This window comes from Sorghum bicolor, chromosome 3, assembly GCF_000003195.3.
Source record: "Sorghum bicolor cultivar BTx623 chromosome 3, Sorghum_bicolor_NCBIv3, whole genome shotgun sequence".
Classification (NCBI taxonomy): domain Eukaryota; kingdom Viridiplantae; phylum Streptophyta; class Magnoliopsida; order Poales; family Poaceae; genus Sorghum; species Sorghum bicolor.
The window spans coordinates 71,415,617-71,431,137 of record NC_012872.2 but is presented as its reverse complement, the minus strand read 5'-3'; the positions used below and the strand labels follow the sequence as shown (position 1 = coordinate 71,431,137).

General features: G+C 45.7%; 1 protein-coding gene across 1 annotated transcript; it reads right to left on the bottom strand.

Moving 5' to 3' along the window:
• LOC8079806 (squamosa promoter-binding-like protein 2) lies at nucleotides 6,791–12,184 on the bottom strand. The gene is made up of 3 exons (XM_002456814.2): nucleotides 10,341–12,184; nucleotides 8,500–8,630; nucleotides 6,791–7,676 (listed from the first exon to the last, which is right to left on the bottom strand). Exons 1-3 carry the CDS (start codon nucleotides 10,766–10,768, stop codon nucleotides 7,024–7,026), a joined length of 1,212 nt encoding a protein of 403 aa, XP_002456859.1. The 5' UTR covers nucleotides 10,769–12,184; the 3' UTR covers nucleotides 6,791–7,023.

Genomic DNA, 15,521 nt, shown 5'->3' with positions numbered 1-15,521 from the left:
GTTTTTAGAGTGAACTAAACAAAGCCTTATATTTCTCACCTTTCCACTCTGCAACTTTGAGTTTTAACACTCAACAAATGACTCAATGCATGCAAACTAGCAGCTTTTTAGTTTTCACATGATATTTCTTGAACATTAATCTTTGATTAGCAAATGGTTTTATTTCCATTTACACGTATGCAGCAAGTGTATTCCATGCGTACAAGGTTCCCTATTTTCATGTACTTTCCTTCTATTATACTTTTATAAAATTAAAGCTTCCTTCACGAGTTTTAGATTAAAATTAAAAGCTACTAGTAGTAATAATCTATGCATGCACAAACATCTTTAAATAAGGTTTAAAAGTATAAACAATATTCTTGATAAAATTGGTATTAGGTTGTAGACAAATATAAGTAGTCTAAAGCTAAAAACCATTTTCTAATCAAAGATTATCGTGGAGAAATATTATAAGAAAACAAAGTTTCTTTCAAATTTTTTTCATAATTTTCATGCATGTTGTACTCCGTTGAGTGCTGAGAAGAGAGGAAGAAGGTGAGAGAAATGTGAGATGGGAGGCAATGGCTGCACCTTTGTTTCAGAGCTACACAGCTCCCATTGCGGTGGACCACAGAACAAACTGTTCACACTGTGTCACAATTGCTAAGAGCAAGTTTAATAATACAACTTACTTGTTGGCTGTAAGGTTTCTTGCAGCCTTTTTGCAGCCCACTCATACAATAGTTAGCTATTCACTATTAATACATGACCCCACTTATCTCTGTCACAAGGTTTCTTGGTTCCTGTGCTTAAGCTGGCTGTAAGCTTACAACCTGCTTCTCCTCTCTCTCCTCCCTTCTCTCCTCCATCTCAGCATTTAGCCAGCTTACAGCCCATCATAATACTTGCTCTAAGTGCTACTATTTCTGAAGATTTTACATCGTGGTTTGCTCCATGCGACACATATCAGTAGAATGGATAGCTAGATATAACCGATGATAGAAAATCGACACTGATATAGTAGTACATAAGTTCGGTTTGCATAATATTATTTTGTTGCATGGTTGTGGTAAAAATCGGTAAGCTAATAGAACAAATGCTAATAGAATATTAGATCACGATAGGATGATGAAACAAATGATAAGGAACAGAGAGAATACTAGAGATTTTATGTTATTTGAATATTTATATCCAATAAAATGGCTCAGAGGGTGATTTGCGTTTCCCTCTAAGCCATTTTATTGGGTACAAATATTCAAATAACCTAGGTGAAACTGAAAATACTAAGAGCAAGTTTAATAATACAACCCACTTGCTGGCTGTAAGGTTTCTTGCTGTCTTCTCTTAGCCCACTCATATAATAGTTAGCTATTCACTATTAATACATGACACACTTATCTCTCTCAGAAAGTTTTTTGGTTCATGTGTCTAAGCTGGCTGTAAGCTTACATCCTGCTTCTCCTCTCTCTCCTTCCTTATTTCCTCTTAGCATTTAGCCGACTTACAGTATACTATAATACTTGCTCTAATTTCGCCTAGCTATGCCTCTCTTTCTGTGCTATTTTTCATGAGAGGTTGTTTTACTAATATATAGAGGACGGCAACTGGGGCTGATGAAATCTAAAAGCCCAGAGGGCTTCCTTTTTTGCATGGCGCGCACATCCCTGTTGTATCACGGTCGCAGCCCACCACGTAAACGGAACCCCCCTATCCTCGCGGGGCTGAGGCCTGGTGGGCCAAGGTTCGCTCCAACGGCGCAGGAGAGCCAGCGCCGGTTGTGCGGAAAGCACATGGCGTCCGGCCCAGAGCCGAATCCTTCGCCCTGCCGGACGCCCGGAAGAGCGTGATCGCGGCGGCGGCGCCGCCGCGAAGTTTCTCGGCGGACCGCCGCCCGAGCAACCGAAAGGTCCGTCGCTTCGTCCTTTCCTCCGTTGGTTTCGATACGAATGAACTGGAGCTTGCTTGTGACTAGGCAGCGCGTACGAATCTGGAATCTTAGCTTTGGTTCCGTCCTTCCGGGGATAAGGCTCATCAGGTTAGATCAGATGAGGCTGCTCTCCGCTGGGCGCTGGTAGTGGTAGGTCAAGGTCATGTCATCCGGTAGCTGGCCGAGCAAGTTTCCCCAAAAAAATTGGAGCGCATGGCGGTCGCGTCCGCCGTCACGGCCGCGGATTCTAGTAGGTGTAATCGGGCAGATGCCAATGCCATACACGCGGTACGTACGGCCGGTGCGGCGGTGCGGATAACTCCGCTGCCTCCGTCGGCGACGCTTTTTTTATCTTCCCCGTCATCCATGGATTCTTCTGGCGCACCCTTTCCCGTGGACTCCTGCTACTGCTTGGTCAAGTCGTCGCGATTCGCAGCAGAGAGAGAGATGCGTATGAGGATCAACCGCCGCCGCCTCCGCCCGCTGCTGCTGGCGCTGCTGCCGGACCGCAGCAACAACACGCTTTGAGCGAGCGCACCGGGACGGGAGTCGACGTTGCATGACCACGCTGTAAAGCGCCCCCGTCGTCTTTTGCCGCCCCCCAAAAAGCTTCAGATTTCAACCCGCCGGCCGGTAATCTAGAACCCAATAATGCCTGCCTGCTTGCTCGACTAGCTTAGTGGACGTCTCTCTCACTCTCGCCTTCAAGAAAGATAAATAATTTGGATACTTCGGATTGATGTTCTTCAGAGAAGATCTTCAGATATTTGAGATTTTTTCTTGTCCTGATGAAGCAAGTTACTCCGTACTTGACAACCATAGTACTCCATAGGCCTCGAATCTCCATACCTGAATGCAGTTCGAGGCTGGTCCAGTTGCTGAATCAACTCACTTGACAACAGTGGAGGTGCTTAGAGCAGGAGCTTAGCGATAAACCCGGTTTTTCTTCACAGACCATTAGCACCTGATGCTTGAAAAGTGGATAAGATGCTTAAGTTAGCACCGATGCTTAATGTTGCTGACGAGGTGGTTGAGTCTATCTAAGAGCATCTTCAAACCATCTCCAACAAATTACTTTATCTCATTCCTAATATAATACTAAAAAGTCAGCATATATGGAAGGGACTGAGGTTGCTCCAGCAGAGATTACTTATCCTATCTTCCACATCTAAAATTTTTTAAGTAACTACTCAAAACCCACCCATTTGTCCCTAAAATGTAGGAGATCAACCCCCTCTTCCCCACCCACTTTAAAGGTGTTGGTAACCCGTTGAAGGAGGAGAAGAAAAAGTTACACTACAAATAATAGAAGATCACTTATATTGACTTTTAGAAGATGGAGGATAGTTAATCTGTTATAGATGCTCTAAACACCTATTTCTATTTGCATTGTAGGAAATTCTGTACCAATACTTATGTCCTGTCTGCATCTCATGTTCTAAAGTTTAGTTGGTTACTAAACTTTAGACCGTTTTAACACATTTGTGTGGTCTAATAACTTTCTGTGACGTTGACTAATCTTTAGACATCACTTTTACTTTTAGGCCACCGAATTGAAGCTGCAAGAGTTAAAGTTTAATGGTTAAACTTTAGACTATAGGATCCAATAGGACCTTAGTGATTATGACACTATTATCTCCCCTTAAGCATCTTTGTCTAAGCACCTTAGATTGAACTTACCTTTGTCATCTTAACAGGAAGTCAGTATGGCACCTATAATTATCTATGGTTATATATTATTGGGTTTCGTGCATAAATTATCATGTACATATGCAATCGCAGTTCCTGTTTCCCAAACATGTATATTTGGAGGCATTTTCTTAAAAAATATTTTTATCCAGACAGTAGACTCCGGAGGCTGGAGGCCAGTCCATGCATGGCTACCCGGCAACAGTCACTTGCTCGCTACTTTTCCGAATAGATACACAGAATGGAAGCTTGTGATCAAGTGATGGACCTTGGATATTTCACAAAGGGTAGAGAGGAATCTTTTGATTGAGGAATGAGGATACGATAGATCTCCGAAATAGCCTGTTGCAACATAATGTCGAAAAGTATATCCATTCCTAAAGTGATATTTTCTGATCTGGAAAAAGGGACAGAGAACCTTGACTTTGAGGTCTTATGCACACCTGGATCTTATCAGCACACAGAACAACCACACTCGGTCATGGTGGACACCTTCAGTCAGAAAACATCGGGGAGACTTTCTGTCTGTCTTCACTGGCCCCTTCTGATCATGGTCTCACTTGTCAGTGAACGTGTGCGAAACCCAAATACTTGGATGACAAAAAGATGCGCACATATCCCGCGTGTTCTTGGAAAGCATATGGATGATGATCCATCCATTGATGCTTTGCTGCCATGTATGCTATCCACTGGCATCTGAAAGCAGAGATGTGACCTCTACGAAATGGCTCATGCACACACCAATCTGTCTCTATATATAGGTTCCTCCAGCATTGGCAAGCAACCACAAGGTCCACAACCAAGCCAGCAAAGCCAGCCAATAGATGGAGCCAAAGGCCAAGGCAAGTGCTAGAGGTGCCAAGGGGAAGGTGGCCATGGTGTACTCCAAGTACGTCAAAACCCAGAACAACCCTGCTGTGAGTATAACACAGCCTTACCAGGAGCTCACGTCTACACCTGTAGGAGGCGACGACGACATCGACAAGAGAGCCTTGGCTTTCATATTGGCAGTCCGGAAGCGCTTCAACAAGGAGAACAAATAGCATGATGATCAGACGAGAGTAGAATCTCCAGAAGAGGTTAATATTTACAACAATGTCTTCTGGGTTGCCATGGATGTAGGTAAAAAGTAGGGCAGTAGCTCTTGCTATGCACTTTTCATGTCTCCTCTTTTTTTCTTTTGGACCTATGGTTGTACCTGAAGAATGGAAGAAGTGAATATAAAGAGTTTTATGTTTATAATTTGTGCACTGCTTTTTTGGCGTATGGCCATATGGGTACCTTCTTGAGACCTGAACCCAAAATTTAGGGTGGTTTGCTAGCACATGTGGAATTGATCTGTCGCTTGTGCCGACCTTTGTTTCAACTTGTCTTTTTGCAGTAGAAAATCTTCAGCAGTCCAAGATTTTGGACAGAAGCAGGGAAGAGATTTTAAATATGCACTGAGTGTCATACCTGTCCGAATGTTGAACTTGCTTGTCCCCCATAACTCCGGCTACAGAAGTGGTCCAGAACACTTAATATAATCACTATTTTCAGCTTGATCTCTGCATGTGCAGCATGCGAAAAACAAGCAGGTCCATGTGATTACAATAATCAGGGACCTCCAGTTTCGGGCCAGTTCTTGACTAGTACAGTTAATGTTTCAGCGGACTTTGCGCTCAGCAAGCTAAAGCGTCTCTAACAGTAGAGTTTGTTTGATAGTTGTAAGGTTGTCTATGTCACCAAGGGATTGCATAATAAGTAACAAGATCTTCAAAACTATTGATCCTACATATAATAGAGGTGCTACAGAATCTCTAACAAGGACCTAAAACATGATCCATGCTCTACTTTTTGGTACTAGAGAAAAAAAATTAATCCAATAGAGTCTCAACTCGAGTTTCTACTTTATGGAGACTCTCAAATCTTTTCTTTCAGCCCCATCTTTTAGGGGTGTGTAGGAACCTCCCTATTTCTTTTCAGACGTACGGCCACAAGAACTCATTCTGTACATTTTTTTTCATCCTAACTCTTCCGCGTCTCCACGCTAATCCCCGACGAAGCCCCTCGTCCTGACACTGTTCCCTCCCGATGCCTGTCCCGTCCTCTCCCTCAGCAAGGCCTGTTATTTAGTGAGGCATTGGCCTTGCTACAACTTCCTTCCCTTGCTCTATCTGATGCTCCTTGTCCTCCTCCCCTCCTCTCGTGCACCCATAGCTAAGTTGATTAGGACGATAGTAGATATAGCCGAATAAGTAGTGAGTATCGTACACTAGTGTCTACTAAAATAGATTTGAGGTTATAAAAAAAACTTGAGCTATAAGGGGTAAGACAACAGATCCATCTCCCAGGCATTACTGTGATAGAAGAAGACCTTCTAACATGGGCCTATATATGCTTGATCGAGAAAAAAAATAGAAGAAGACCTTCTTACAGGTTGAGAAAATCCCTGAACTCCTGCCCCACGATGACCCAGGACGAGAACCAAGCTGCAAGCTGGGCCTTTTTGACATGTGCTTTAGCCATGGGATAGGCGAGGGGTTTTTTTAACCACAACCTGAAATTCGCTCGAGGAGTCGAAGCCAGGACTTGTGGAGTGTCGCTGAGGCTCTCTAACCAAATGGACTTGGATTTAAAGGTTATGATTTCAAAGCTCCTGTTAGAATAGATGGGAAAAAACCCAGACGCGGGATAACTTGGAGATACCTTGGAATTAGCTACTACCTACACATCCTCACCCCCCACCCATTCCAAAATAGGTGCATATTGAGAAGTCAATAATCTTAAGTTTGACTAGATGTAGAAAATATAAACTTTTGTACATTTAAATAGGTTTAATATGAATATATATAGTGAGATTATCTAATGATGCTTATTTGGTGTTGTGAGTACTAGTGTTTTTCAGAAAACGGAGAAGTTCCAACCCGTGCGAGTAAATTTTTTATATATTTGATTAAATTTGAATTATTTTTATATATTTAATTAAACTTGAATTGATTGACTTCTAACTTCTTAATATACGAGACATGCACTTATATTGAAAATGCTTTCGACACCTTTTGTCTCTCTTTACCTCTTCTCCCTTCCACTGTAGCACAAGATCTGACATGGTTGGCTTATAGCTGGCTGATGGTGGATGTTATAGACACCATTAAGAGTACCTAATGAGCAAGCGGATGGCCAACCGATAGACTCCAACCGAAACAAACAGAATTGCATCCAAAATCATGCACAAGTTCAACCTTGTGGGCTATTGAAAGTGGAATTTTTACACGATTCTGAATCATAATAACTTAGGGAAGAATTTCCATAAATTAGACCTATCAGGATAAGTTGAAATGGACAACTTGTCATGGATTTCAGTATGATCGAGCCTACTATTACAACCAATATGTTTGGTGAACAAGAGCGACTGCCTGCCTAGCACATGATTCATCAGAACTCGTCTACCACGATGAGAAGGGAAGGGCCTGAATGGCAGCACCATCTGGGTTGTTGCCCTGCTCGCCACCGCTCACATGGTAGTAGCCATGGTGGTACTGCAGCTGGTGCTGTGTTGCAGCTGCAGTAGCCGGACCAGGGGAAGCAACTGCAGTGTGACTGGGTGACGAAGTTGTCAGCATGGATGCCTGCCTGCTGTCTGCCACCCTCATGTACGACATCCCGGTGAGGGAGACGTCGCCGCTGCCGCCGCCGCTGCCAGGGAGCCTGCCGTACTGCATCGCCGGGCCGAGGGGCTGCGCGGTTGGGATCATGGCCGTCTGTGCTGGTGTCGGGTTGTCTGACAGAAGAGAGAGAGCACAGTTGCCGTTGCTCTGCTTGCTGCTGCTCTCTGAGGAAGCCGTCGTGGTGATGGTGAAGGGTTGGCAGCCCAGGGCCGCGGCGGCCACGTCACCGCCGCCATTGTTGTGGTTGGTCAGGAACGGGAAGTGCTTCCGGTCCTTGCCGTGGAAGAGGGAACCGGCGCCGGCACCATCGAGGTGGACGGCCGGGTAGTACTGGTCTTGGAACACGTCGGTCTCCGTCTTAACCACCGACCATTTGGGCTCTGCCATGGATGTGGTGAAGAGCTGCGGGTACGATGTGAACCTTGTCACTCCTGGACAACATGGGAAAATAAACACAAGTCAGATGTTTGGCCACATCAACAATGAGGCAATGCATCAAAACTGCACGGACAAAGTACAGGTTAGTTGATGGGGCAATTTCAAATGTCATTTCTTAGTGATATTATCAGTTCATTTCGCATTATGACTTTGACAAAGTATGAAGGTTCCGAGGAATTCGTGTGTGCAGAAATGCAATCAGCCTGCTTTATGACGCCATTAGCTGGTTTCAGATACCTAATAGGCCCACAGCAGTTCAAACTACACAAGCAAGCAGCTTCAGAGAAATTTTCCTGATCAATTATGACTATGATTTCATGGAAGCGACCATCCAGATCCAGGGCTGACTGAACTACGGTTACATTCATCATGATAGTGCAGGACTGATGGTAGACAAGTTCCTTTTGGCCTCCTTTCTGGAAAGAAAAACTACACATTGGATGGCAGCACCTGCAACGTGTGAAATGTTTGGTTGCATTGCAGACAATGCTGCCAGTCGACTGACAGGTGAGGACTCAGATCAGCACATGATCAATCAGATGCAAGATACTGATTCCGTAGGTCTGATAAGCTGAGCTTCAGTTCAGAAAACAATATTAGTTATAAGTTTGTGCTCCCAGTTGTGCCAGATAATGATCCAAATCTAAACACACGTAACTAAAATAAACATAGAACTGTTATAAAAAAAAACCTCTGCTTTCCTTCCATCGCTCTACAAGTGTTGTCATCTCTAAGTTCTCATGCATGTATGTTCATATCTAGGAGTATTTGGTATGACATGCGTTCTCCCTAACAACAAAGGAGAAGTGAATTTACCATGGTGATTGCCAAACAAGCCGGCAGGGTTGAGAGGGTCCGGCTGTGGCTTCCGGCGGCGGCGGTTGTGCCCATCAAGGCGCTTCCTGCAGCTCCTCTTCACCTCATCGAACTCCCCGAGCAGATGAAACCTGCAGGAAGAAGCAATTCCACCAGCGGTCTGTAAGGACTTTGCACGAGCACAATGCGGTAGCCGCCATGCTTGGTTCCATTCAGAATTTCAGAGTTTCTAAAACAACAAGTAGATTCCTAAAGAAAACGCTGTTGCATGCCAGTCTGGTCAACCTCATGGCATCAGCCACTCTAATTCAAGCAAACACTTGGAACACACCCCTGTTGACCTCAAGAAGACTTTTTTTCCCTTCTGAAACTAAATTAAACCACGCAACCTTCACGGCACGCTCTCTGTGTCTCGGATATTTTGAAACCTGACTGGTGAATCTGGAACATGAGTGAGGACAAAAAAGACAAGGAAAGGCAGCTACTCCTACCTGGGAACTCATCAGATCCTCGTCTTCTAGAACACGAGATGCATTTGATTGAGGCCTCTGAGTTGGAAAAAACATATGGAATATGGAAGGCATGGGCAAGCCACGCAGCACAACGACGAGTCGACGACAGGGACGCGCACACACACAGACATGCACGCACACACATCGGAGAACAGAGCTGGAGAAGGACCCGGGTGAGTGATGAGTGGAGTGAGCCTGCTGCCAGTGACAAGGACGGGAGGCAGGCTGGACCTGAACTGAGGCTTGTTTAGTTCGCAAAAATTTTTGTTTTTTGGCTACTGTAGCATTTTGTTTTTATTTGACAAACATTATTCAATCACGGAGTAACTAGGCTCAAAAGATTCATCTCAGGTAAACTGTGCAGTTAGTTTTTATTTTCGTTTATATTTAATGCTTCATGCTTGCGACCAAAGATTCGATGTGACAGGAAATCTTGAAAATTTTTGCGAACTAAACAAGTCCTGAATGAAAGTCCAGTTCCATTGCACCTGCCTTGTTGTATTGTAGGGACACGCCCTGAAAGCACGGGTGCGCATGCAGCCGCTGCTAGCAGCCGGCTTCGCTGGTGTCACACACAGCTCACAAGATGTTCAGTTCAGTCCTTGACAAATTCAGGACCAGATGGCGAGTGCCCAGACTAGGTTAATCGCACGTTTCTATCGAGTATATATCTACTGCTACCACCGTAAGTTTGGCCGTCCAAATCCCAGTTCCTGCAAGAGTTCCGTTCCAACTTTTGCATAAAAATTGGATCTTTGGTCGGCGACTTGCAGTGTTTATAGCAAAGCAGATTCCTTTGTACGTTTGACCGAACAAACAGATGGATGCACGAAGTCTTAGCTGCCGGCGCACCGCACGTTCGTCAGTTGCAAGCGCCAAAGGTTAATCAGGACGTCTAAATTAGTTAAAGCGACAGGAGGAGCTGCAGCAGCTGACAGCGAGTTCTTGGTCGCCTAAGCAAGCAGGGCCTAGTCTCTAATGTTGGTTAGTACTGTTGGACGTGGCGGTAATTCTCGATGAAATTCACCCCCACGCGGACGAGAACGAAACGAATGCTTCCAAGAAGAAAACATGCATCCATGGCCGACGAGACGAGCTGTTGTTGTTGTAGTTGTATCTAGAGCAGAGCTCGTCGTAGCAGTGGTTAAATTATTGAAGCGGAAAGAACCAAAAGAGAATCATGAGCTCGGGGTCGGGGGGACAACGGGAGGAAGGGAATGGAATCCAAAGTCGAAAGAACAAGATGCATGGGCGGGCGGACGGAGAGGCGTCCGTCCGTACGCGGCACGGCACGACACGACAGGAGGGGACGAGGGCAGACATGCGTACCTGCTGCACTGCTGGCAGAAGCGCTGCTGCTGGCCGGCGACGGTGACGACGGGCGTCTTGGAGTGCGCCTCGCAGACCTTGTGGCGGCGGTGGTAGTCGCGGCAGCGGGACAGGTCGGCGTCGCAGCCCTGCACGGAGCACGCCGGCACCGCCTGCTGCGCGTGCCCCGGCCGCGGCCGCTTCGCCGGCGCGGACGACGACGGCGCCGGTGCCGGTGCCGGTGCCGGCGGAGGCGGATGGTTCGCTGACGGCAGCGTGGGCGCGGCACCGACGGCCGCGGCGGCCGTGGCCACCACCCTCGAGCTCGTCGGCGCGCCCAGCTTCAGGTCCAGCGCGCCGCCACCGCCTACGCCTACGCCTCCGCTGCTGCTGGGCCCGACCACCGTGCCGAGGTCCCAGGCAGGAAGCATCTTGGCGTCCCAGTCCATGGCGACAGGCTTGTCCCAACGAGCGTGTACGTTATTGCTTGTTCTCGGGATCCTTGCTGCCTGGGAGTAGCACGTAGTAGCAGCTCTCTCCTTGGGACTCAACTCGACCAGGAAGGCACCGTCGTCGCTGGCGGCGGCTGGCTGCTCCAAATGGTGGATTTTGGGAGGGGGCCTTTCTGCTCTGCTGCTGCCTGCGCAGAAGCAGGTCGTCGGAGACAGACAACTGCTCGCTAGGACGGAAAGAGGCCGGGGAGAGTAGACAGAGAGAGACCCCAAAAGCAAAGTTGATTGCAAGCAAGCAAAAGCTTTGGAGGACGGGACGGAGATCACAGCAGCAACAGCATGCAATTAAGAATCCAAGAACAAAGGAAGGGGACGAGGCGAGGGCTGGGCTCGTGCTCGTGGTCGTGCGTCGTGGGTGCTCTCTCACAGCAGTACAGCACAGTGAGCTGCTGCTAGGCCAGGCGGCCGGGGGCAGCTGCAGCGAGCGGTGGCTTAAGCTTTAAAGCGAGCGGAGGACACGGATGGATGGAAGCAAGCACCAACCCCGGTCCAAGAAAAGGCGAGGGGTGAAGGGAAGGAAGAGGAGGGCAGTGGTTGCAGACAGCACAGGAAGAGGACGACGGAGGGAGGAGACTCCTATTGGAGGACTCCAAACTCCAAAGGTGGCAATAATTGCCGAGAGGCGAGCTGGGGGCACCTCACCTCCACCTCCACCTCCACCTCCACTGCTCCCTCCTTTTATATTTACCAATGGCAGTAACAATACACTGTGTGTGTGTGTGTGTGCGTGTGTGATGTGTGGTTGGGGAGGGAGGGTAGGTGGGAAGGAGAAGGAATCAGACAGCAAGCAAAAGATTCAGAGAGACAGATAAAAAAGGGAAGGAGAAGAAGCAGCTACCACTCTCGAACAAGAAGCAAGCGGAGGACGGACGGAGAGAGAGAGAGAGAGCCTGAAACCAATGCAGCAAAGAACATCATCAATCCATCAAGAGGGCAGGAAGGATTCCCCTTCCCCCATCTTTGGTGGTTGCTGCTAGCTGCTAGCTACTGCCTTTTCCTTTGCTTTGCTTCCTCAGCTCAGCAGCCTATAGGATTATTAGGAGTAGCCTTTGCCCCCTGTTGCCTCCTTGAGGTTGAGGATTGGTTTCTTCCAGGGCTGGGTTTCAATTGCAAGCAAGCAAGGAAGCTCAGTCACTGCAGATTAGTTGTGCACCAGCAAATGGGCAAAGATGAGGAGAGCTACTACCACCAGGCACCACTCCTCTTAAAAATAAAATAAAATAAAATACTCGTTAACAGAGACCCGGAGAGGAGATGATGAGAAGGACTAACTTAAGTGCAGAGGCTCCTCCTCCCTCCACCTTTTGTAGGCGGGTGGAGGGCAGGGAAAAAGTACAATACAAAAGTTGGGAAAGAGATGGATGCAGCAAGGGAAAAGGGGGGAAGAGGGAGGAGGTTAGGCAGGCGCAGGGGCCGCCGGGGCAGCCTTTCCTGCTGCCTTCTTCCTTTTCCCCCTGTTTGTGTTTTGTGCTGTGTTGCAGCTGTGACTAGTGCTATGCTATGCTGCCTCATCCCAGCTGACATGGTCATGTTCACAAATCACAACCAGAGCACCATCATGACACCCAATATTGCTCCCTGCACTCCCAAAAGTGCACATCCTGAAATGCATGGCCCTACTATATGCCGGCTTCTTTTCTAGTTCTAGCCCTCCTTCTTTGTTGCACAATGGTTTGATTTTTGAGGTTTAAACATGTGGTTTTTTCTTTAGTCATGGTCTCACAGAGTTTGATGCGCAGTATATATAAAGGAAGTGTCGGGAACAGTGGCAAGATATGGAAAACAATGGTACCACGCCTTGCAAATATGATAGCATTTTCTGAGATTCGCCTCGGCATGTACTGCACATATTTTTTTTTAGCTTTTTAACGATAAAAGTACAACTTCAACACTTAGAATACGTGGAACTGACGAATTGGCTTTCATGGAACTAAAACAAACTGTTATCTTATTCCTAGTTGTGAGCATCATACGGCTTTGTTTAAAACCTCGTTTGAAAAGTAAACATATTCTTAAAGCACCATGGCTGAAGTTCCATGTCCATGGCTTATGAAGAATGTGCTGTGCCCTACTTCCACCTTGTGTTCACGATGTGGTCCCTCTAGCAAAGCGAAGGTATTTGCGCCTTCTTTTGCATGTAGTAGGAGCATAGTTTTATTCCCCCTAATCAAGATTATTTATCTCCGCTTCCGATGCACCTACAATGAGCTATGTGAGGTCCAAGTTCCCAAGTCTTGATTAGCTAATGCTGTGCTGTTTCGTTCCTAGTTTTCACACGTTGACCAATGGTCAAGAGTCGTATCTTCTTTGCTGCAGTAACGTACAGTACTATTGTGAGAGGCAGGGTCAGGGACACAGAACGTGTTTATCTTTTGCCCCTACCAACACCTAGGTTTTGTACCACCCTGTTGGCGAGGGTACGACGGTAAATAGAATAAAGGAAAGGCCGGGAGAAGGCCCTGGGTCAAAGTCTCAATGTTTTGGTTGAAAGAGATATTATGAGGCAAATTTGGGGGCTTGTTTATCTTCTTTTCTAAGAAATAATACTACCAAACATTTGTTCTTATGTTAAAACACGATGTATAACTTGTTACATGATTATCTAGACATCGCAGATACATTCAACTATGGCCCATGTGTTCCATGCTTAAACGGGAAGAGCGTTGCTATAATTCGTATGAGCACAAAAGGTGTGGAGATTTATTTGATATAATCATATCATGTACAATTCGAAGATTTATTCAAGAGGGTATCATATGTTCCATTCGTCTTGAAATTGTTTTTTTTTAACCATGCCTGGGCCGGCTCTACTAGAACGCATATGAGCAAAGAAGGCATGGAGATCTATCCAATGGTTGCATCATCATGCATTTCAATTCGTATTAGGATCAAACTCGGCACCCAAAGGATCCTGATCAACGATGTACAAAAGTTATTGTAGGAAATAAAATATGAGGTATAGGAGATTTTTTTTCTGATATCACTAGCAAATATAATGGTCAGCTATTCGAGAAAATATGACTGTCAGAAAAATTCTTTTAGTATTATTATTAGGGATATATGCGCAGCCTCGTGAGAAGAAAAGAATCAAAAAATAGGATCTGAGCTGTGAGGCTGGCTGGCTTTGGGATACAGTGACTTTACCACAGGCACTTCAGTGAGATACAGTAGCTAGCGTAGCGCTGCATCCGGTGCTCCGGGCAGGGCAGCAAGAGACATGTCAGAGATGAGGATGCACATGTGGTTCTGAACTGTCTGGCTATAGCGAATTACGGAGTACTGTACGCACAGCAATGTACAGTGAACTTACTACGAGTAAACTGCACAGCTCAGCTGGGGTAGCATGAAGCCGTATATTTTACTTGTACAAGTATAGAAAGATGCTACTGTACTGTACAAGAAGTGTGTAAAATGAATCTGGTGGGAGTAGTAGGCCGGCAGCCAACAATTTGCCAACATGGCGTGTCTTCCCTTTGACCGTTATACAGTAGCACTTCCTCAATCCGAAATTATAAGTTATTCTAAAAATCTTAAAGAGTGAAAATATCTTAAGTTTGATTAAAATTATAAAGAAAATAATGAAATCAAATAGATATATTATGAAAATATAATTGATGAAGAATTTAATGATATTTAGTTGATATCATAAATATTATTATTTTATTATATAATTTTATTTAAACTTAAGATTTGTTGACTTTTCAATATTCTTAGAACGAGGCCTTGTTTAGATGTGAAAATTTTTTAGATTTTGACACTATAGCACTTTCGTTTTTATTTAATAAAAAATTGTCCAATAATAGAGTAATTGGGCTTACAGGCAAACTGTACAATTAGTTTTTGTTTTCATCTATATTTAATGTTCCATGCATGTGCCGTAAAATTCGATGTAACAGAGAATCTTGAAGAGTTTTGAGTTTTTCGGGTGAACTAATAAACAAGGCCTGACTTGTAATTTGGAATGGAGTGAGTAACAGCGAAGGAAATGTTGCTGCAGGAAATTGAAACCGAATGGAATGGCCAGCGGAGGCCAGGCCACCACCCACCGTCTTCCTGCATTTTTCCACTGCATGCATTGTGTGTTGCAAAGAGCCAAACTGCCAAAAGACGCTGGCCGCCTGAGGAGTTTGGCAGCGGTGGCAGTGGCACGCAGGCCACGCAGGATGGATCGCTGCGGCGTCGCAGTCTGCATCTGTAATTTGTGATGCCTGATGGTGATCGATCTGTCACCGGCGGCCAGCTGACTGGATTCGTCAAGTCAGCAACTCCCATCTTTATTCGTCTGCATCGCCCGCCATTATGCTCGTTTGGCCGGTCGTGGTCGGACCAAAAACCAAGAGATACTCGCTCCGTCAACGCAATTCTAGACGATCTAAAATTTATCCAAATACATATTTGAAAACACTTGATATTTACCGTACTAAATGGATGTTATCAAATTCGCCGTGAAATATGTTTTGGGGCCATACGATTTATTTATTATTTGTTTAGCTGAATTTAAGATAGTTTGCCTTTGATGAGGGCAAGGGCGCAAGGCTATATGATTAAGCTAGCAGCATGAAGAGTCATGCTAAGGTCAGTCTCAATGCATAGTTTCATGACACAGTTACCAAGACCAAGACTGCAAACTAGGTAACCGAGCCAGATGAGTTTCATAGAGATGAGACTCCTCTCTCATCTGATGAAACTC

Bases quoted from the DNA above. Each gene is read 5' to 3' on its own strand.
- LOC8079806 (XM_002456814.2), bottom strand. From the start codon at position 10,768: ATGGACTGGGACGCCAAGATGCTTCCTGCCTGGGACCTCGGCACGGTG. The intron at 8,631-10,340 runs GTACGCATGTCT...TTCTTCCTGCAG, and splicing joins TTCTGCCAGCAGTGCAGCAG to GTTTCATCTGCTCGGGGAGT. The intron at 7,677-8,499 runs GTAAATTCACTT...CATGTTGTCCAG, and splicing joins CTTGTTTGGCAATCACCATG to GAGTGACAAGGTTCACATCG.